Source organism: Notothenia rossii (assembly GCF_949606895.1).
Source record: "Notothenia rossii genome assembly, chromosome: 10".
In the NCBI taxonomy this organism is placed as follows: domain Eukaryota; kingdom Metazoa; phylum Chordata; class Actinopteri; order Perciformes; family Nototheniidae; genus Notothenia; species Notothenia rossii.
In genome coordinates this window covers 58,021,138-58,043,619 of record NC_136908.1, presented here as the reverse complement: position 1 = coordinate 58,043,619, position 22,482 = coordinate 58,021,138, and the positions used below count along the sequence as shown (strand labels likewise).

The window sequence follows — 22,482 nt, the reverse complement described above, 5'->3', positions numbered from 1 at the left end:
AAATCCATCACTGTCGATTGTTCTTTCTTTTGAGAGCATTGTGTGCGTTGATGGAGTGTGAGAAAGCAGCTTAATGTCATGTCAGGTGGCGTGTTTCAAATACTGGTAAACACCATTTTTATTAGAGTCGTCTCATTTCACAGAGACACCTTTTAGCTTTAATTCACAAGCTGCTGTGGAATTAGCAAAAGCCTGACCTAAATCCTGCAGCAGCTCCCCCATGGGTGGACTAGTTTCTTTTATCAGTACATTTTCTAGCGTTCTACAACTTATTACAGTCACTACTGTAGAGAAATGCATAATTTGGAAAATAAGCCGGAACAATGTCCCGATTTCAATAGTTTATGCGAATTCACATGGACATTTACAGCCGGTGAAAAACACTCGCCAGATCGTTATTTCACAGTTAATTACAAATCTAATTAGAATATTCAAATTAAAGCTTTCCCCTTTCTTTTCTTCTCTGTGTGAGAGCAGGGAGGCAGGGAAAGAGTGATAGTGAGAGGGGGAGAGGGAGAGACTCTCAGTGAGTGGCAATGTGATAACCTGTAATCGGCAGCGCTGCAAACACCTTCTTCCTTTGATGTCACCCCACTAACATCCTGGCAACAAAGCCGGCCAATTACAAATGAGCTAATTAACTGAATTGTTGATGGAGCATGAAGAGTTAATTCGCTCTGGCGCCTGCACCATGACAACAGTGAATGGGGGCCTTTGTTGTGGAAGGTAAGTGTGCGGCCGTGCGGGTTACCATTAGCTTTTGACGTTTCTTCACAAACCTATCAGGCCCTTCCACGGCAGGAAGGAGATTTGTTATGGATCAGAGTTGGTTTGAATCCTGCACTGCTGGAGCTGAACCCTGACAACTGGCTGTCTGCGGGGTCAGAGTGCGCTCGGTGAGAGCCTCTGATGTTTTCTTTGTACCCGTAGAAAGAAGCTGCTGTCGTGTAGGGGGGGGGGGGGGAACGTTTGTGTGTTTCTCGATAAAACAGGCGCACAAATCCCCCACGTGGTGGTAGCAGGAGGAGGTGAGCAGTATAACATGTTCTTACTTCAAAAACTGTCCGAAGTCCTCGCAGATGTTCTCACAGCCGGGCCACTTGCACACACCGTGGCCGTACAGGGGGTGGGTTCCTCCACTTTCTTCATGTAGTGAACTGGAAGATAGTGCAAAAGAAAAGAGAAAACTAAGAATACAAGAAATCAGACAGGTGGAGGGAGTTCAGGGGGGGGGGGGGGTCAAAACAGCTCAGTTCAGTTGAATTTTCCAAAAAACATATCGGAAGGTCGATTAAAACAGGAAAACTTGGTTGCGAGGAATATTCTTTGAGTGCTATTCAATTAAACTGTTCACCTCCAATCAATCTAAACGATTACAATATGAATTACTTTAAGCAATGGAGACTGAGCCGTAGCCACCATCCCATCTTGTAAAGCCATTACAGGGAGGAGGGTGGTGGCCGCTTTCAAGTAAACATTAAAAATCCAGACAGCCATATCATTTTCATCAGGAGATTAATACTCTGTGTAACTTATGTTCTTTTGAGGACAACGGGGGCAGGGGGCGCTCCGGCGTTTTTCAAATGGCACCCAAATAAGTTACGACCCTGCCTAGACAGCACATCCTATTAAAGATGACAGTTTAACCTTTAGGAGGGGAGTGTGTTGCGTACAGTATGTGTGTGTTTGTCTGCTTATAGGTTAGGCATGTGTGTGGTCGATGCCTATCTGCATGTGTGTGGTCCATGAATATGTGTGTGTCAGCGCTGGAGGAGCTCACACTGTTTTTTTTTACAGAAGGGCTTTCCCCACATCGATCCATGGCATGTTAGTAAGCAGTGCTCCTGACAATACTCCGTGTTCGATCATTATGAGACACCACACGCCCCTCGGGACACAAGCAGATAACAAAAACATTCTTTTCTTCCCCTTCTTCCTTCTCTTCTCATTCCCTCCCTACCTCTCTCTTGCTCTCTGTCTTCCCTCTGAAGGTATCTTTTTCAAGCCTCCTTTTAGTGGTGCTGGAGAGATAGCATCTACTTTAAACCAATTACACAGCACTTCCACCTCTAGTGTGAGTCTCTACCGAGCAGACACACACACACACACACACACACACACACACACACACACACACACACACACACACACACACACACACACACACACACACACACACACACACACACACACACACACACACACACACACACACACACACACACACACACACACACACACACACACACACACACACACACAGCAACCCTAAGTCCTTATTATAATATCGCCCAAGAAAAGCCTTTGAATAATGCATGGGCCAGATAGGCGGATATGTGAACAGTCAGTGTTTTGGTGCTGGGTGCATTTATAAAAGACGCCATCACAAGGATAAACATCCTGGAAATGCCACTCAAGGCATCACGTATTCTGTTTACATGACAAGCAAGCAAAGAAGGTAATTTTCAAAAGAGGTGGAAAAAAAAAGAGAGAAAGCACTAAATACTTAATGTACAAGGAGGTTACCTTGTCTCGCCTGCCAGAGAGGCTTGTAGTGAGAGCGCCTGCCTGCATGGCTTCCTCTCCCTGCGTTTGATATCTGTGTGCAAGCTAAGTGTGTTCAATGGCACGCGGGCTCCCCTGGGAGAACAAGGCTCTTATTTTATTTTTTTAACCAAAACACTAATAAACTATTGAACAAATAAACATTTGTCCCTGTTGCAGCACAGGGACAAATACTCTGATGTGTTTCTATATTGAATCATGAAACGAGAGCGTGTGTGACGGGTGTAAACTTTTCATCTTCTCGGCCGAGGCGGAGTCATATTTTGTACCTCTCTCGCTCCCTTTCCCGTTCCCGTTCCCTCTCTCTTCTGTGGTTGAGGCCGGGGGACTGTCCGTTGGCGATGGAATGGTGGGAGATGGGCGGCGAAGCTTTGGCGGGGTTGCAGGAGGAGGTAGTTGAGGAAGAGTTGTTGGTGGAGAGGTCTAACCCACCACCGCCGCCGCCCCCTCCGTTGCCGCCCCCTCCGTTGCCGCTGCCGCTGTTGCTGTGTTTGATGCCGTTGTCCTCCATGGCGTGACCACCGCCTCCGGTCACATCCTTCCACAGCTGCTGCAGCTCAGCGGGGCTCAGGCCAGCTAGAGGGAAATCAAGAAGGACAAAGTTAGAGCATACATGCAAAACCTGTGTGTCGTGTGTGTGAGACAAAAGCTGAACTCTAAACTTTATTCAACAACCAAAAAAGTACAAGGACTCTTTCTTCAGGGACTATCATCTTGTTCTTCCTCAAAGCTAACCTGGGTTTGAACTGATACAGCTCAATGAAACCAAGTGTGTCTTACCTACCTACTGAGATGTGTGTGTTTTCAATGAAAAAGAAGCATAAAGTAATTATTTTCTATCTGAGATTAACAATCTGTGTCCACTGCTTGTTTTCAGCTTGGCAACTCATTTAGAAATATTCACTCACTTTGATTCCTTTCTAACATCTCCCTGCTAGTTGTTTCTGTCTGCGCCATTTTGCTGGTAAACAATAAACATAGGTGTTTACTCGGCTCAGGAGAAGAAATATAAGCTAGCTCTCCTCTCTCTGTTCTTTTATTCTTCTCCTGGCTCTCAGACAAGGCAGTAAACAACAATAACAACAACACAAACCGGGCAAATGAAGGAGGGGAGAGGGGGGGGGGGGAATAGAAAGAGAAAAACAACAAACATAGGCAGAGCTGAGAGAGAAACAGAAGTAGACAAGGAGAGCCACAATCAGACAAGAAGAGAGAGAATGAACAAAACGATCATGTGGAGAGTTAGAGACAAAGTAGCTGGTTGAAGAGCATACCAATGAGGGGGAGGCAGACATACTTAGAGATAACGCAGGGAGGGGGGGGGGACACAGGTGCATACCAATGAGAAAAACCAAAAGATGGAAGAGACAGAGAAACACTTACACCTCACTTGAGCATGTGACCACCAAGTCATATCAGTCAGATCAACTACACTCCCTGTCGTCATCTCACTGCTCCTCCTCTTCTTACCTGACTGGGGCAGGGTTTGTCCGGGCAGGGCGGCCTGTCCGGGGGCGGGCCCGGGCAGCGACAGCAGGCCCTGCCGCTGCATGTTGAGCAGGTGCTGCTGCTGCTGGAGCTGCTGCATCTGCAGGAGCTGCTGCTGGAAGACGAGCTGCTGGGCGGCCAGCTGCTGTTGCTGCTGCTGTTGCTATAGAGAGGAAGGAGGGGAGGAGGAGGAAGAGGAAGAGGGAGGGAAGAATTACAAACAAATTAACAACTGAGAGAGAGTGTGGAGAGTCTGCACTCACTCACTGCCTGTGACCTTAGCTACACCTCTTCTCCTCCAGCTCTGCCTCTCTGTCTGTGCTCACTTAGCCCCTGCCTGCTGCTTTTTTTTTGGGCTGTACCAAAGTGTTGTTGCCTCTCTTTGTGTGTGAGCGCACACACACACACACAAACAGACACAAAGCTGTGTGTGGATACACCGGCTCTCGAGCCCGTCAGTGTCTGTGCTTGTGATTGTGTATGATACTAAGCCTCTGGTATAATCCCCCCCCCCCCTCCCCCCATCCCACAACCGCCCCCCCCCCCCCCTTGATAGTTAATTGTCTCGCCTCCACTGATGGTCTGTTACAGCTTATGTGGCCAGAGGGAGCAGGCAGAATGAGATTTACAGAATCGCGCCAATGCATGGACACATGTGCAAACACACACACACACACACACACACACACACACACACACACACACACACACACACACACACACACACACACACACACACACACACACACACACACACACACACACACACACACACACACACACACACACACACACACACACACACACACACACACAAATATATTTGCACCCACATGCACAACGCCTGCCCCCGCTCCACCCTCTCTCTGCTCCCCTCGCTGCCTCACAGAGTTGTTTATCGCTGGGCCAGGCAGGCAATTGCGTAAGCCCTGTGCAAAACAACAATAAAAACAACAACAGAATGAAAAACATCGAACTCAGTGACCGCGGCAAAACATGTCAGAGGGAGTGGATTTTGGGAAGAGACAAAACATCTGAATGGGTAAACTCAGGTTATAATTGCATTTATTACATTTGAGGGATGATATAGTGTTTTTAGTGTGTGATGTCACAAGATGTTATTTATCTATATGTGTGTGTGCACGCAGCCTGTCATGTTGGTATGGAGGTGGACCTGCAGGAGCGGGGAGGTGGAGGGGGAAACTTGTGATGCGCTCACTGGAAAAACAGGCTGCATAATGGAGTGATGGAAAAAGGCAGTTTGTCCGCCCAACCTGCCTCAAGAGAAATAAGGAAGCAATTTCTATTCCATATTTGATGGCGGGGGCCCCCCTGAAAAACTCTATTCAGAAATCCAAACAGAAACAAAGCCGCCGGGAGGTCAGCGGCGGCTTCCTGTAGGGTCGGCATAATGGGCTGCGCAACACATCCAAGAGAGGGAGAGTATGTGATTGCCTGTTCTCTGACCAATTTGACTGCTTCCACACGTACGGTGATGTGGCCCTGACACTTCTACGGCTACACAAATGTTGCTAAAGCTGTCATGCTCATCTCTTCTTCTCTGACGGCCAAAAAGGACAAGACCGAGACACGTCTGTCTACCGGCTGGCTGTCACGGTGATTTATGAGCACTGTGTGGTGTTTGTACGCCCACAGGAACAAGCTCGTTAACAAGTTGGACATCTGAAGTCATCTGAAGTGATTAGAATATAAAGGAGAATGTGGGCTTTGTGTCGGAAAAAACGAGAATGAATTAAGAGAATATGCTTTAAACAAGTATTTACGATCACATGTTTCCATATTTCTAATATCTACGGACATTTATTGTGTAGAAGAATCATGGGTGTCGGTGAGTGTGAGAGTTTTTGCACCCACCTCTTTAGCCTGCTTGCCGGGGTGCTGCTGCTGGAGGAGCTGCAGGTGAAGCTGCTCCTGCTGTTTCTTATAAAACTCCTGCAGGTGTTGCTGTACACAGAGAGAGAAAGAAGAAGCAGATTGAGTAAACACAGTCTTTGTTTCTAATATATATGAAACGTATTTACAGTTCATGATATTTATTTGTTCCCTTTATGATGATATCAGTCAGACTTGGCATTTAGAGGATGTATAAATAACTTATTTGCAAAACAAGTCAAAGCCTACAATAATTGAGATATTGTCTCTTAAGCAACTGTTGCAAATTATAAACAACATGTTCAAGTGCTTTTGGCATTTGTATCCTCGCTGTCTTGCGCTGTGCTCTCCATATGGACTTTTAATGGTCCCACAGTGCTGTTGGGGGCAACAATTCATCATATTAACTATGCATTCGGCTGCCAAGAGTGCACTGGCGTCCTTTGGAGTGGCTGGAATAAACGGAATAAAGCCTCTAAGGAACAGGTCTGAACTGATTCCACACACACACACACACACACACACACACACACACACACACACACACACACACACACACACACACACACACACACACACACACACACACACACACACACACACACACACACACACACACACACACACACACACACACACACACACACACACACACACACACACACACACACACACACACACACACACACACACACACACACACACACACACACACACACACACAGTGATTTCTGTTTTCTTTCTTGTTATTGGTCGGTAAGAGAAGTCCATAAAGCGGACCAGTTGCGCAGTGTTCTGCTAACAGCCATATAAATATCAGCATGTCTTGCACTGTAACACTTGCTGTAAATCAACAATATAACTTGCGTTAGCTGACTGACGAGAGGTTTTGACCCTGTGATTGTTGTTGATTTGGTTTAATAGCTGCTTTATGTTCTGTATGAAACACAATTTGCTGTGGAAAAGGCGTTGCACAGAAACCAACTCTAGTTCCCGAGCGCTCCTAATGAAGAGCAATAAGCAGAATGACTGACGTTCTTAATTAAACTATCCTCTCTGCCTTAATCAAATCTACGAATGACAGCTGCATTTCAACTCTGACACCAGACTGTGCTTCCTCGAGCTGATTCCAAATATTACATCATCCATCACCTATCATTCAGCCGTGCCCTACTCCACACACCGGCCCCTGATGAATGCTTGTCAGGGAATTGAACCGGCGACACACTGGAGATGGTTAATTAGAGGTGACAAGAACAAGTACGTCAAATTCCTCTTGGTAAGCGTGTCAAGGACACAGGGGCTGCGGTGAGCTGTGGCTGCGAGGATTTCAGAGCAGGTGGGTGACTCAGCAGTGTAGGTAGGAAAGTACTATATGCAGGGTATCAACATGTTGACTTCTCAAGGACTTCCCAGGCCCATTTACCTACAATCCAAGGAGCCAACGTGCGATAGCTTGAAACACAGATTGAACTTAGCATATTTAATAATGTTAAAAAATATAAAAGAATGACTTCTATTCATGCACAAATGATATGAAGTCAAGATGCTTGTCTATGAATGTCCATTTCCCCCACAATACACATATAGTATACATCATATACTTTAAGGGTGACCACATTTTGTGCATGTGCATAGTTGTACTGCTGTCTTTAAGGTCAGAGTAAGAGAATATATGCTTCTAGGTGTCTGTTTGTGTGCATCTACAGCCTGCCTCCGATGGGACACGGCTGGTGTTCGTGTGTCTGCATGCGACAAGAGTGTTTGTCCCTAAATATTTATCTACGGGTGTCTGTGTGTGTGTGTGTGTGTGTGTGTGTGTGTGTGTGTGTGTGTGTGTGTGTGTGTGTGTGTGTGTGTGTGTGTGTGTGTGTGTGTGTGTGTGTGTGTGTGTGTGTGTGTGTGTGTGTGTGTGTGCATGGAGGTGAAAGAGTGTGTGTACCTGCTGCAGCATGACGGCCTGCTGCTGTTGGAGCAGGGCCTGGAGCTGCTGGGGGGAGAGCACCTGCTGCTGGAGGATCTGCTGCATCTGTTGCGGCGTGATCACCTGGGGACTCATCATGGCCACTGACACTGGAACCTGGACGTTGGAGAAGAGAGAAAATGGGTGGAAAAGAGAGGTGAGATGGATAGAGGGGAGAAAGATGGAGAAACGGAGCCTTAGGGACGGGCATGGATCTTCTGGGAGGTTGTAATTGGTGATGGGGAGGTAGGTAAAGAGGCTGAAGGACACATGGGTGCCGTGCCTTTGTTTTTGCTTCTCTTATTTTTGCTCTGCCTCCACCCCCACAGGGAAAAGTAGGAGATTTAAAATAGACCTTAATTAGCAGGACCCTTGAACTCCCCCGCTTTAGCATGCCTATCAGTGCTGCTAATGTGAAACAGCGTGAAAAATGCACTGCTGTACAGTTGATTGGAACTATACTGATGAAGTGGACACAGCAGCAAGATGAGGGGGGGGGGGGGGGGGGGGGTGTGTGTGTTAGGGGTGACCCCCGAACAATATCGTATTTTTATATTCTGCTTACATAGAAGTGTATTGACAACACACCTCCTGCAGTAAATCGTTTTTTTCATTTGACTATGGGTTGTCGAACTAAGCTAGAAGAACTTCACCAAACCAAACAAAGACACATATTGTGTATTTTTACCAAGTGCTTCTGAGGCGGCAGAGCAAACGACCTCTTAGGCAACAGATCTATCAACAAAGGGTGCGTTTCTTTTCCATCTATGATTGTGTTCACACACCCTTACGGAGGAGTGTGTGCTCACAGTTATATTGGGGTTTAAGCTCCTTATGGTTACTTAAAGAACGGACACCATCAAAACGCTGTCACTGTCATTTCATTGAATTGTCAGTGGAAAATAAAATCAACGAGACTGAATGATTCTTCACCAGTTGATTCTCCTTGACCAAATAATACCTCCATTCTGATTCAAGCGACTCAAATCCCGTCGTCCTTCCCTGCATGACCTTTCAAATGTAATGAAATCTTTATAGCACAACAATTGACTAATGTTATGATTTTTTTAGGGTGGTATTCTGCGTCTTGTCATGAAAGATTCTTGAATGACAAACTTTATAACACAATTAAAACATCAACATGTAGCAACACTTTCACTGACGCTAATTGCGACAGTGTGGAGGCGCCATGACAGTAGCCAGCCTATATGGTGTGTCAAGGGGCCAATAAGACATCCCTGTCCTCATCGCCAGCTAATCAAGCCGCCTTGATTACTTTCCATGCATGTCTCCCCTCCCTTCCTCTCCCCCTTTCTCTCTCTGTCAGGCCTTGACACGTCCTTGTTTAGCTCTCCTCTCCTCGACGCCCACCCCCCACCCCAGGTTCTCCCCCCCTCTTTGATTAGCCGAGACATTTGCATGGTCACTACACATTTTTCATTTTAGAAGTCATTATGCATTAGTGGCTCCTGATCGCCCGCCTTGACTAATCCTGATGAACTGAAAATCACAGCTGAAGGTCAACTTCCAGCCGGCCCCGCTGCACATTCATATTCATATTCAAACAAATCCTGCCTCCATTGTTCATTAGGGTCTTAGAGAGAAGGGACTCCATCTAAGGTGGAGGAGGAGGAGGAGGAGGAGGAGGAGGAGGAGGAGGATGTTGTGGTACATCTCTTTTCTTCCTCCATGCAAGAGTGCCAAAGGAAAATGCATTCACAATAAGCGAGGCGCTGAACAAAAGCCGTCAAAAAGTTGCAAATTAACCAGTCCGTGTGTAATTATGCAAATGCACTGCTTACACCTTCAATGTTATTAACCCTTAAAGGTACGTTTGCTAGGTAAGTAATTACCCCGCAGTCACTCCTGGTTTTGTGTTGGATGCTGTGACAATGGGACGAGTGCAGCTGAGAAACAACATGAGTGATGCACTCATTAAGACTATTAATTGGATGCTAGCACAAAGATGTTTTGGTTCACAAAAGGGATGCGGGCGCAGACGAGCAGGATTAAACACACATGTAAGCGCATGCATATATAAAGTGGAATTAAATATATATTCCACTTTAAGATGTGTCTTCATGGTGCGAGTGGTGAAACACAAGCATTCAAAGTCCTGTAAATGAATAATGCAGGATCTCAGCAAGAGTGAGTAAAACCAAACAACGAACAGCTGGAGAAACAGCAAACAACTAGGTTATGAAATGGGGAAGTTCCTTTTTACACTTTCAATTTCATAATGGCCGATAATCTTCTTCCATTCACCAGAGCTCCAAACAAAACGAGGGGAAGGAAGAGGCAGGAAGAAGAAAGAAAGGAAGGGGAGAAAAGGCGCTGGCCCACGTCCATTGTGAAGTGCAGCACAATGCTAATTCCAGCATTTAACTGCATGCTTTTCTGCTTGACGTATCAGAGGCTCTGAGATGAAAGCAGATAAGTAATTGCTCTTCTGCTTCTTATTCTTCACTGACAACCCATACATTTAATTTTACACACGCGTTCATTTACATTTTCGAGTATATGACATGATAATTGCAGGAATATAACACCTCCATTTTGCAGGATACTGCACGAGGGCTTGATTGACGTGAGCGGTGAATTGAAAGGAACAGGAGGCTGAATTGCCTCTCCTAGAAATGATTTTGCCACGAAGGGATGAAATTAATGAGCATTTACTCCACGATGGCAGTGGCGTAAACATCCGCGCGCTGCGAATAGACCCTCTCTGCAGCCATGATATCCAATTGGGCCGTGCCTCTGTAATCCAAAGGGATGTATTTCCAACACTAGTGCACAAAAAATATTAAGGGGATTTATTAAATGGTTTGGAATTAGCTGCAGCTGATGGGGCCTCTCTGGACCTTAATGACAGAAAAAGGTGCTTCTCTCGTTTCTTAAAAGAGCCCATTCGAATGGGAGATGCAAATCATTGAAATGTTACCCCTGCTCTCTAAGAATGCTTGTTTTTCCCCGTGTTCACCATTCAAACCCCTATTTGTTTATCTGCCATGACTTGAAGAGAACGATGAGCGGTATTGACATGAACTTTGAAGCCATGTGGTTGCCCTCAAAGTTGGAGAGCAAAACAAAGGACCTTTTAAATTGGCTCCTGATGTGAAAACACTGGTGGGGCCCTCAGCAGAACAAGCAGATCATTACACCACTCCCGCCTGTAACCAGCCTGTCCAATGCCTCACAAAAGGTCACGCTCTTCCACGGAGAGCTCAGGTATGTCTTCCAGGCAGAGCCGGCACCTAAAGTTGCTCGTTATGTTTGATTTAACGGGCCGATCTGCCATTAAATGCAAAACACCTCCACTGCTCACAGCTCCCTGCCTCCAACTATCTGGACCAGTGGACAAAAGCCCTTCCAGCAATTACACCCACTCCACTGTGTGGCGCTTTATCGTCACGGCAATGAGTCAACTCAAATCACCTAAAGCGGGAGATAAGTGGAGTTCAAACTTAAACAATTAAAGTCCAGCGGAGAGGAATTCCTTTTTATTCGATTTCCTTCTATACAATTCACTTAGCAGTAATAAGCAGGAGCGATTAGATGTTGGTCATAAACATTGCAGGAGCGCGGGGCGGTTATCAACGACAGGATGTTCCTGTAGCGCCGGACAGGGGACTGAGCTACAGACACTGCTTAAGATAACTGCGATGAGAAATGGAAGGGTCCTAGTGGGTAATTACTGTGGATCCTTGGCAGGGAGCTGCTGCTAATTAAGCCACAAGCTTCTTTTCACACTGAGACGTCGAGAGGAGAAAAGGGGCTTCCACCGACTACCCACGTCCCTTTTTCATCTCCCATGAGCGTCCCAGTGGGCCGACACTCAGGCCCCCCTCATAGCTTATGCACTTCTGACCTGTAGAGTTCCTTTCAGCTTGCACTTCTCATTTACTAGCCAATTACTGCCCAATCTGGCCATATGATTATCGATAGCTGGGACGCTCCACTTGAAAGACCACCGAGGCCACAGGGCAGTCGGCGCTAACACTAACCCTAACCCAAAGTGTGTGGTCTGTTAGAAGAACATGGATCTTACCACATAGGAGCCACACACACGTCATGTTTTCCAGCTTAGGGGAGATCAATACTCCAGATTGCCAGGACTGAAGCTAAGTAGATTACTGAATGCTTTCCCTAAATCAATTTCCATAGCCGTTTGGCAAAGGAAGTGCAATTTATCATAACATAAAAGGCCCATCATGCACAAGCCTGGAATAAAAAAGCCTGAGGAGATGGGGACGGGCTTAGCACAATTTCCACATTGATTTATCTCTACATGCAGATAGACATTGATTAAGCCTCTCCGATGTAGTGTGGCTGTGTGTGACATTGCTCGTGCACATTGTTTGTGTCATTATCAGTACAAGTTGTGGCACCTTTATCATTAAAGCGGCACAATTCACTCCCGACTGATACTTCCCTGCAGGTGCGCATTTTTCAAGAGCAAATCGCTGATGGATAGTGGGGGGGGGGGGGGGGGGGGTTGAAAAAAAAAAAAAAGTGCGGAGAGAAGAAGAAATAGAAAGAAAGTAGAAGTGAGAGGGAGAACGTGGGGGAAGAGGGGGGGGGGGGACACACACTTCCCTCTGATGTTGCAGGTAATATGGCCTCCACTGGATCAGCCTCTTCATCAGTGACACACAGTAAATTACAAGTGCTTCAAGCAGCTCAGTGAATTATAGTTCATCACTTGGAAAGGCTTTCCCCCTCACCACCGGGGCCCAGGCGTATCAGATCTGCCGGTTAGGATCCAATTAACACCCTGGCCAGAATCATCTGATTGCATGTGTAAGGGCTGGTATAACTCGTTTATTGCACCCATGTATCTTCTGTCACAAGGTAAATTTGTTGCCGCGACATCAAAGGTCTGAGCTACTTTATTCTTTTTTTTTTTTTTATCCTTCCCTCCCTCTCACTTTCTCTTGATCCCCCCAAACTCAGCTGCCTCGCCTTGGGGGTTGCATTTCAACTTCTTTTGCATCACAATGATGAACCTGCTCTGTCCTCGCAATTTAGCAATCTTGTCCTGTAGGTGTTGTAAATGCAGGAGAAAAAAAAAAAAAAGAGCAGTAGGGAAGGAGATGGGGAGGGGGGGAACGATCTTGTTTTCTGGTTACAAAAGCAGTAACAGAGGCTGTTTGACTTAAAATGTGCTGACGGTTTTTTTTTTCTCAGAGTCAACAGAAGTTTTTCTCATGAATAACATATTATTTTCCCCCCTCTCGCAGTGATAATTTCTCTCTATTTTCAGATCCAACCAGAGGGTATACAGTGGCAAGATATACTCATAAATGTAAATGTGAATGCTTTAGCCACGCACGCTGTAGTCAGCTAACCTATACTCAAGCCTAGCGTCGCAGCCCTTTTCCCTGGATCTGTGTGTGTGTGTGTGTTCCGGATGAAAGCCAATAAGCAGATGAGTTCTGCCATCGAGGTGATATTGGCTCAGTGGTAGACCTGACCTTTAAAAAGTGTGACACTTCCTCGGATGGGCCCAATGCCCACAGCCAATCTTGACTGGCCTGGGCAGGAAGCCGTAGCATTTACAGAAGGCCGGGCTAAACCAACATCTCCCCATCCATAAAAAGCTTTAAATATTTGTAGTTAAGAGTTGGAGCGTTGCACAGATGGGACTGAGGTTATTAGCCCTGTTAAAAAGGTATTCACAGCTTGAGATGGTGAAAGGGGCAGAGCAGCAACACTCTCTCTGTGGGGGGTGCATGGTTAGGAATTGGATGTTTGGAGGAAGGGGTCACACTGTGGAGCCCCCCCCCCCTCTGACACACTCACAAAGCAGAGTTAGAGGGTCAGTTAGTTGGCTGTGTTATAAGTGCCCTGTCACATAGAGGTGGATGAAGTACTCCTATCCTTTACTTAAGTAAACGTATTAATACCACAGTGTAGAATAGTCTGTTGCAAGAAAAACCACAAGTACTCATGAGGTAGAATGGCTATTTGTATGCATAGTTTATATTATGTGACTGGATTATGATGAGTGATGCATAATTGTGTAAATGCATTTAATGTTGGGGCTGTAAAATGCAGGCTGCCGGGTATCTATATACATACTGTAAATTATAATTCATACATTTAGTTAAAAGTATGCAACTTAAGTACTTCAAAATGTTTAGTACAGTTCTTAGTAACTATCCAACATTGCATGAGACATATAGAGGTGGTGGTTGAGTCACAAAGGGAGACTCGGGGTGGTGTGTGAGTAGGACGGTGGCTGGGTCGCCTTAATATCTGGCATTGTTATTTTGCGGGATAAGCCATTACTCCAAACATTTTGCACAAAGGATTTAAGCTGCTTTAACTCCAGCTCTGCCCTGTTTCTAATCATACCCATCAATACAGCCAGTTACAACAACAGTTGCTCAAAGTCACAATGTAGAAACTTTAAGTAACTGTCATTTGTGTGTGTAGATGTTCGTGTGTGTGCGAGCGAACAACTGTCAGATTCATAGGCCACTGTAATCCTCTCCGCCTCTCCTTGTCCGCGTTTCTTTATTTGTATTCCAAATGTCAGTGTATAAATGCCTTTCAGAGGGGGGGGGGGGGGGATATTGCCACGGAGAGGAGGGCAGAGAGGAGACGGAGACGAGAGGGTGTTGTGTGCCTTGGGAGAGCCGTGTAAGCAGCATGGCGGAGGCAGGGGGATTTACAGGGAGAAATAGGTGTTTATTGAGTGCTCCCGTGGGCTTACTGTGTAATAATAGACCTGTCACATTACGCAAATGTGGAGAAGCAGCTTGTGTGTGTGTGTGTTTGTATGTGTGTTTGTGAGGCTGTTTCTTTTCTTTACATGCGTGTGTGTGTGTGTGTGGATGCCAGAGCTGCCTGCCTCCGCATCATCAACTCCTGAGGAGCAGCGTTGAGCGAGCGGATAGAATTAGTCAGGCGAGAGCCTTTAGCCGCTAATACGCGTAATTAAAACTGCAAGCTGAGGCACTTAGATGCTTGTGTACTAAATAATTTACATGCCATGATCTATGGATCATTTCCCCGCTCTTAAATACCAAAGATGGGAGAACAAGGGGGGAAAAGACTGGCAGAGGAATTATCAGTATCTCTACCATAAGCGGGATGTCATGGTAATATTAATCCTTTCCCCACTTTCTGCTGCGCTAATCATACAAGGGGATCAATGTGTCTGATTCCTCCGGTGGCAAACATGCGCCTTGATTGCCATTGACTCTTATCAAGCCATGCAGCTAATAACATATTGCACTATAGCACCCATTGTGGCCTCGTAATCCAGGTAAATAATGCAGCTTTATTGTGTATACTCCCTCAAGACACGAGAAGAACATCTGGCACTGACAAGAGGGGAGAAACAATATGAATGGATTTTTAATCAAGTCTGAGTTTCTGCTGCTACATACCGGTATTTACACAATGGAGTATTACAGCTAAAATGTCATTTGAAATGAGTGGATTCTAGGCCACACAGCGGTGTAAAAACGATCTTGAACCAGAAAGCAGTGTTTGTGCTGGTGTGTATCACTGGGAGAGTGAGCGGGGCCTCTCCTGTGACGCTCCATAAGGAGACTTTTTGGAACAAAGAGGTGAGGATGTTAATAAAAGCTGGATCAACACATGGATTAGTTGGGAGCCGGGGTCGGGGTCGATCGACAGGCCCCTCTGATTCACATTGATTCATATCGCGAGGCAAGGATGGAGTAAGCAAATGTAAATATTCAATATTTACCATGGGCTGGTGTTATTAGAGGAAGGGGCTTGGATATGGCCTGACGGTTATCATGCACCCACACTGCTCTCATTCAATATTGTTCCAACTGCCATGTGGTGACTATGCAGGCATTTGTAGATCAGGATGTGTTTGAATCTATTCACCGAACCTCAAATAGAAGAAGAAATAGACCCTTTTGTTTAATTAGACTCAAATAAATAAACACCTTTTGAGAAATATGTATCTGATGCCAATATGTGTGAATATACGGATAATATTGACACTCTTGATGAGGTGAATTATTTAAATGCAGAAGCATGACGGAGTCTTCGCCAGCCTTATCTCTCCGCCTGTGCGTAATTAGGTACACAGGGGTGTGACTCCAATTGGAGGTGTCGCCATTGTTAGACTCTGTGAAAATATCAACGGGTGAGGTTAACGCCAATTTCCCTGACATTAATGAAATGCACAGAGAGCCCCTAATGAGCGTTGCTCCTTGATAGTACTTATTAGCTGAGTGCAGGGCACCGAGTCCCACACTTCAATTTCAAACGGCTAAAAATACATTGAATCAAAAAATAATAATAATAAAAACACCGGCGCAGATGTCAAGGGGCCTTACGTAATTTGAAGCGAAACTCACTGTCTAAAACGAGCAGAATGTGAGAGAAATCTTCACACCAGGAAGAAAGGGGATGTGTTAATGTGCATATGTGTGACCTTTTCCAAATCACTGACAACAGAAATAGACAGCTCTACGAATCAATACGGCAAATTAGTTGTGAAAAGTGGGAATGACAGGCGGTTAAAATTAGCCATCTGTATCTGGCTGACATGTCTTTGAAATAATAACTACGCTCTGGAAGTGTCAACAATGGTATGCATCTAGTGTAAAAAAATAAATCAAATCATTTCTCATGCTACCATTCGACCTGTGGATATACTATACATAATTATCCTCCTGTTTGACGATGTTTATTTCAACACAGACGGATCAAACTTTCCTCCCTGTTCTTTTTTTCTTGTGTTTTAGCTTCCTGGTGGACGGCCTTGTCCAGTTTTAAGATTCCAAAGGCAGGTGTGGAGGATTGCGTTAGCAAATCAAACACACTTGTGGAACAGAGGAAATCTTCTTTTCGGAGGAACATGTATTATGGATGGACTTAAGAGATTAGACGGGGAGCTGCTTTACCTGCAGTGGACGCTGCTTGTCCTGGCTCTTTGGAGATTTCAGGCCACTGCCTGGCTGCTGCAAGAGTAATTGCCTCGCTGCTTGTAGGGCCTGGGAAGAAAGGAACACAAGACAAAAGACAGTGTGAAAAAATGTAGAAAAAGAAAGATGGGGAGGAGGGCGGGAACACTGGAAATAAACTATTCGATTTCCTGAAACTGACAGCGGAGATAATTCACATGTTCAGGGGCAAAACAGTCATCTGTGAGTGAAAACGCTGTCAAATATCACCTGCTACTTTCCGCCACACATTCTGACTTGGTTAACACCACCTTGGAGGTACGCTTTAGTAACAATTCACAGAGCTGTGATCAAGATAAATATAGTTTGTCTAGATGAAGAAGAGGGTGGAGGTGCAGAGGGGGGGGGGAGAAAGACAGAGCTTCGGTAGAATTGACCTGTCTAGTGTGTGCTCAACTGAAATACCCACTTCTCTCGGCAAATTACCACCGCATTTGCATATTCATAATATCAATTTGAAGTAGAGGCAGCGCCATGTGAAGTGTCCCTGGGAGCTGTAATTAAAGTTGACAAAATCAACATCAGATTACATTTAGAGTGAATTAACTAGCAGCACAGGTTCCACGCTGTGCATTGAGTATGCTCATGAGCAGAGGGTGGGTGCTAGATGGATATAAAGATGCACAGGTACATGGAGGAAGAGAGACCCTTTTCCATGTGTGGTGAAATTACCCCAAAGCTTTTTACACGGGGTGAAAAACCTTTGTGAAATTTGCCATTGATGACGTTTGATGAGTTTGCCAGACACGGGAGATGATAGGGATCAGAGAGGTTTGGATGTGGTGTAATTTATTTCTCTAGGGTTTGATGGGATTACTGATGCCCCCCTTTGCCTGGCTGTGTGTACTGAATGTGTGTGACGAGCGGTTCCAGCTTCACAGGTACGGTGGCAGCTGGGCTAGCAGCTTCACTCCGATTCTTCAAGAGCAGATGGATGAAAGAGTCTGGCAGGAAAGAACATTGTGCACAGCTGCTTCTACCGCTGCTCCACACTACCTCGTATTCTTAGGGCCCATGAGCATCAAGTGGGTTGGGGAGAAGGAGCGGGAAAAAACACACACACAACACAACAACTTCACAGGTGTTTCTTTTTTATGAAAAAAGAAGAGGACGAGTAGGAGGTGGAGAAAAGATAATAAATAAAAAACTGGGATTGGGAGAGTGACACTTCCTCGGGAATCAGGGGTGCTCATTTTATTTTCTATGGTGCTTGCCAGTATCCATGACAACAGCTGCCTTGACAGGGCGTGCATATGGTGCTGCTCTGCCAGCTGGTGGGAACAATGTTTGAACTAGTACATTGAGATCCAGTGCAAACAAGAGGAGAAGATGGGAGTCAAAAAAAAAAAAAAAATGAGAAGGAGAAAAAAAAAAAAGTTGCCATGTCTTAACCCCTCGGGGAACGCAGCCACCTCCTGATCAATTATGAAAAGACAGAGCTTGGGAGGTGGGGGGGCTGATGTGGAGGATGGGCTGTCTGTCTGGGTGCTCAGGAGGAGACAGGCTTTCTGAAGTGAAGTAAACAAACACATTACACTGGCACTCGGTCCTAACTGCATTGATCCGTCTCCTTGGTAAGAGGAGGCTAGTCGCCATCGGCTTATATGTGTCTGTGTGTGTGTGTGTGTGTGTGTGTGTGTGTGTGTGTGTGTGTGTGTGTGTGTGTGTGTGTGTGTGTGTGTATGTGTGTGTCATCTGTAAGCTGAGCCATGGCCTTTCTTTGGAAAACACACACGTGCCAAAAGTAGGCACACACTGAAAGTACACATCAACACCTGCAGACAAACACGGCCATGTGATGTTTGTTCTTTTATTTTTCAAACGGATTGGAAATCAAACGTTGTTGACTTCCTTTTACTGACGGCAAGAGACAAAACAAATTCCTTGAATGCAGCCAATCACGTCGCTAATTAGAACACGGGGCCTAATTAATTTGCCCGTGATTGGTGAATCAAAGTAATTATAAGGTTTATTGAGTCTTGCACACAGTAGTTAGAGGGAAGGCTGCTTGATGAATGCAAGCCAAAGTAGATGTGAGGAGGAAATGTTTATCCATGTGTGAATCAATAATGACTTAAAGTCAAGAGAGCCAATCCATATGTTACACACGGTTAAGAAGAAAGATGTTTTTTAACGCCATTTCCAATATTCCATGGCAGGCAAATGGACGGGGTGAAGCAGGAAGATCAACGTCACCTGGCTTATTAGAAAGGAAGTCTGTTCGGGCTGCATAAAAAGTATTCTCCAAACATAACACAGACCTTATCAACACCAGCCAAACTTTTCCAGAGTGCTTTATCTGAAGAAGTGGGGTTAGCTAGAGTTGCTCCGGTAAAAGGTAAAAAAAAAAAGAAGCCCTGTCCGCTCACTTACACTGGCTCGGTGTATTCAGCCATTACAGTAAAAAGCACCAATTTGTGCCACCCACTTCCCACTCCACAGAGATGGCAAGCTGGAGCTCATCTCAAAGCACAAAAAAGTGCAAAACGCCAAGGAAAGTCATCAAAAGTTTGCTGAAGAGCCGCCGGAGCGGACAAAAACACAGACGAGTGGAGGCGCACCGTCTATTTAACCTGCGTTGCTATGCACGGAAAAATGACATCCCCAGTCCATTAATGCACACATTGTATAAACAGCACAATGTGACACATTCTTCAGAACGAGCCAGACACAGAGGGAGAGAGAAAGAGCCAGGCCCTGCTATATAAATAACAAGGCACTCAGAGGCATATTTGATGTTGATATCCATCACTGAGGTTGGAAAAAAAAAAATAAGAGGAGGGAAAATAACACGCAGAGCGACCGAGACCGCGACACGGAGATCCTTATGAAAATAAGATTCAGCCCAAATGGATCTGGTGTAATTGGTTTCAGATAGTGGGGTCAGGAGAAAGGCGATACAGGCAACTATTATGCGAAACGGACTGAGAAACAAGAATGTTTACACAGGCATTCCTCTGCTACGTTAATAGGCATGCAGAGATCACCGGAGAGGGAGAGAGTGAGAAGAGACTGACAGAGGAAAAAAAAAAAACATATCAGCCATTCATGCCTCCCTCCCACTATCCTCCACTCTCCCAGCCACCAGTGTTTAGACTCTATACAGAGCAGGGTAATAAGGAACACCTATCACAATGCACCTTTGTAAGGAGCATGCAAAGATCTTAAACAAGCATGAAATACATTAGCAGGCCCGGCAAAAAACCATTACAAATCTCCAGATTGCTTATTTTGTGTGGTTGGAAGGAGGGGTGCGTGCAAGAAATAAGCTGTCCACTGAGAATGTCACTCTTTCAAAATCCACCTGGAGATTTGCAGCCATGACATTGGAATTGGATATATGTGAGGGGCTGTGACATTGTGTTTGGTCACTTCCTGACTTAGGTCACGTGGGGGGTTGTTTTAATTAGTTGGAAAAGTAGATGTGATGACACTGGTGTGAAATAAGCTTCCCTCAACAGGTAAGTATTCGCAGATGTTGACATGTTCCGTGAAGTGGCTGTAAACACGGCGTATTGTTGGTTGATCAATAAAAAAATGGGTTGCATCATGATATTTTTAATGTGGTGTGCAGAACAGATGTTTTGTGTTTGTTGCACGGCTGCTGTTCGACACTAGGCTGTAGGCCAGAACAACAGTCATGCTGACAGCTTTGACAACTCACACACATACACACTCTTGCTCTTGGTGCGTGAATAAGCGCACAAATACACACTTTGGGGCTTATCTATCTTCGCTTCCAGGAAACACAGACGGCGAAGGAGGGGGGGGGGGGGGGGGAAAGTGTGACACTTTATTCTTGCTGGAGGGAGTCACAAGCCACGGAAAACAAGGCACACACAGTTTAAGCTGAACAAACAAACATGGCTGATTGGACTGAGGCTGCCGGCCCCTCTGGCGGGGGGAGATACGCGCTGACACTCCACACCAAAATATTTACACCCTATCTCCTTATATAAGTGGATTCAGGGCAGATGGATGGATGGATACGGATTTGGAGGGGCTGGCTGGAGAGGGTAGACAAATGAGAAGAGAAGGGAAGAAGGATAAGATGTCCCATACAATGTCGGAATACAAAAGTGGGGCCCGAAAACAAGCGGTGGAACATATTCAGAACTGCAGGGGCCCCAAGCAGGCTCCATGCAGGAATAGGAGAATGGATGCAGCTGGTTTGGTTGAGATTACAGAGTATTTCCTGACAATGACGTTTATTTGGACAATGTAATACTTTTGGAGCTCAAACCTCAGATTGGAGTTCCTCTATGTCTTGTCGGAACAAAGGGCAACCGTGATTCCTTAACTTTTCGAATGATCATAGTTTAAACGCTTACTGTTAAGTCAATTCAGTTACTATAATTTTATGGTTGCAATTTATCTCTGAGGTAACCTGGCCGAGGGAGTAGACAGACTCCTATCCTTTTATAAAGGTCAGAATTTAAGAGGTGGCACCGGGGCCTGGACAATGGCTGCCGACTGAATTCCTTTACTGCATCCATCTAGCCCACACAAAGCCCAATGGTTTTGATTTAGTTTCAAGTCAAATGCAAAAGGGAATAGCTAATAATTGAATTGTATAGATATGGGAAAATCAACCATACTGTAGCTCCACCGACACTGCTTTACCTTTGCTCATATTTTGATGGTCTGGCTCCAATAACTGCAGGGATAGTGGGACCCCAAAAATGCCGATTCCCAACAGAAACCCTTTTCTCAGGTGGCGCTTCCATGAGAAAGACAGTAACCAGAGTGTTAGGAGAAATAGGGAATTTGGAAAGTCTGTAGGAGTAATGAGCATTTTAATGTATGACTCAATAAATCAACAGTCTGAAGTGAAAAAGGGAGGGAGAGAAAAGGAGGGAGAGGTCCATGGAGAATCTGCTCTGGCCTCAGGATGGAGGTAAAGCTATGCAGCAGAACAATGGGCTTCTGTGTCCCACTCTAATATCTCCATCTCAGCGACTTCAGCTACTTCTAGCTCTCCAAAAATGAGAATCTGTTTGTGCTCATGTGTTGTTGTGGGCTCTTTTTTTCAAAGGTACATAATAGGTGTTTGTCAAGAAAACCTTCCATATTGATTGTTTGCTCTATTCACCTCCTCACTGCACTTTGAATTCAAAGTCTTTCTCTTCTGCTCATAGCTCATATTATTCATTTTATCCTCTCATCTCTGTCTTTCTCTCCCCCTCTATCTCCCACGTCTCTCACTCCTTGTTTATTGATTCTCTAGATTAAGAATTCCTAGGGTGGAGGATTGTAACACACAAGCATCAAATTATTTTTGGGGTGTGCTTATTTGCCTTTCCCTTGCATCTATTTGGCCTGTGTCTGTAGACAATTATGCCTTCCCCAGCCCCAGACTCAGGTGCTAATAATGAAGGACAAATAGAATCATATGTGTAAACTTCCCCCACTGATGAAAATTTATATTAACTTTCTGCCACAGTAAACAGAGCTGCATAGCTACACCCTCCCGGGGGGATTGACGAGATGAATTTGCTCCTACCCCAGGAAGAAAGCTGGTGTGGGAGGGGCTCGGGGCTCCATTGTGTAACCCCACACTTATTTTTCGACTAACGAAGACAAAACACCGGTCTGTTTTGCCCATCATAGATAGAG

General features: G+C 45.4%; 1 protein-coding gene across 6 annotated transcripts in view; it reads right to left on the bottom strand.

Moving 5' to 3' along the window:
- Positions 1–22,482, bottom strand: part of foxp2 (forkhead box P2) — a gene marked incomplete at its 3' end in the record, with an annotated part of 96,038 nt that overhangs the window by 22,657 nt on the left and 50,899 nt on the right. For 2 of the 6 annotated variants that reach the window (XM_079656570.1, XM_079656574.1), the window contains 7 exons: positions 16,807–16,896; positions 7,889–8,026; positions 5,929–6,018; positions 4,887–4,982; positions 3,949–4,216; positions 2,835–3,141; positions 1,053–1,157 (listed from right to left, as the gene is read on the bottom strand). In XM_079656570.1, coding sequence (XP_079512696.1) covers positions 1,053–1,157; positions 2,835–3,141; positions 3,949–4,216; positions 4,887–4,982; positions 5,929–6,018; positions 7,889–8,026; positions 16,807–16,896 — 1,094 coding nt within the window. The remainder of the gene's footprint in view (positions 1–1,052; positions 1,158–2,834; positions 3,142–3,948; positions 4,217–4,886; positions 4,983–5,928; positions 6,019–7,888; positions 8,027–16,806; positions 16,897–22,482) is intronic. The other 4 variants (XM_079656573.1, XM_079656575.1, XM_079656571.1 and 1 more) reach the window with 3 other exon arrangements.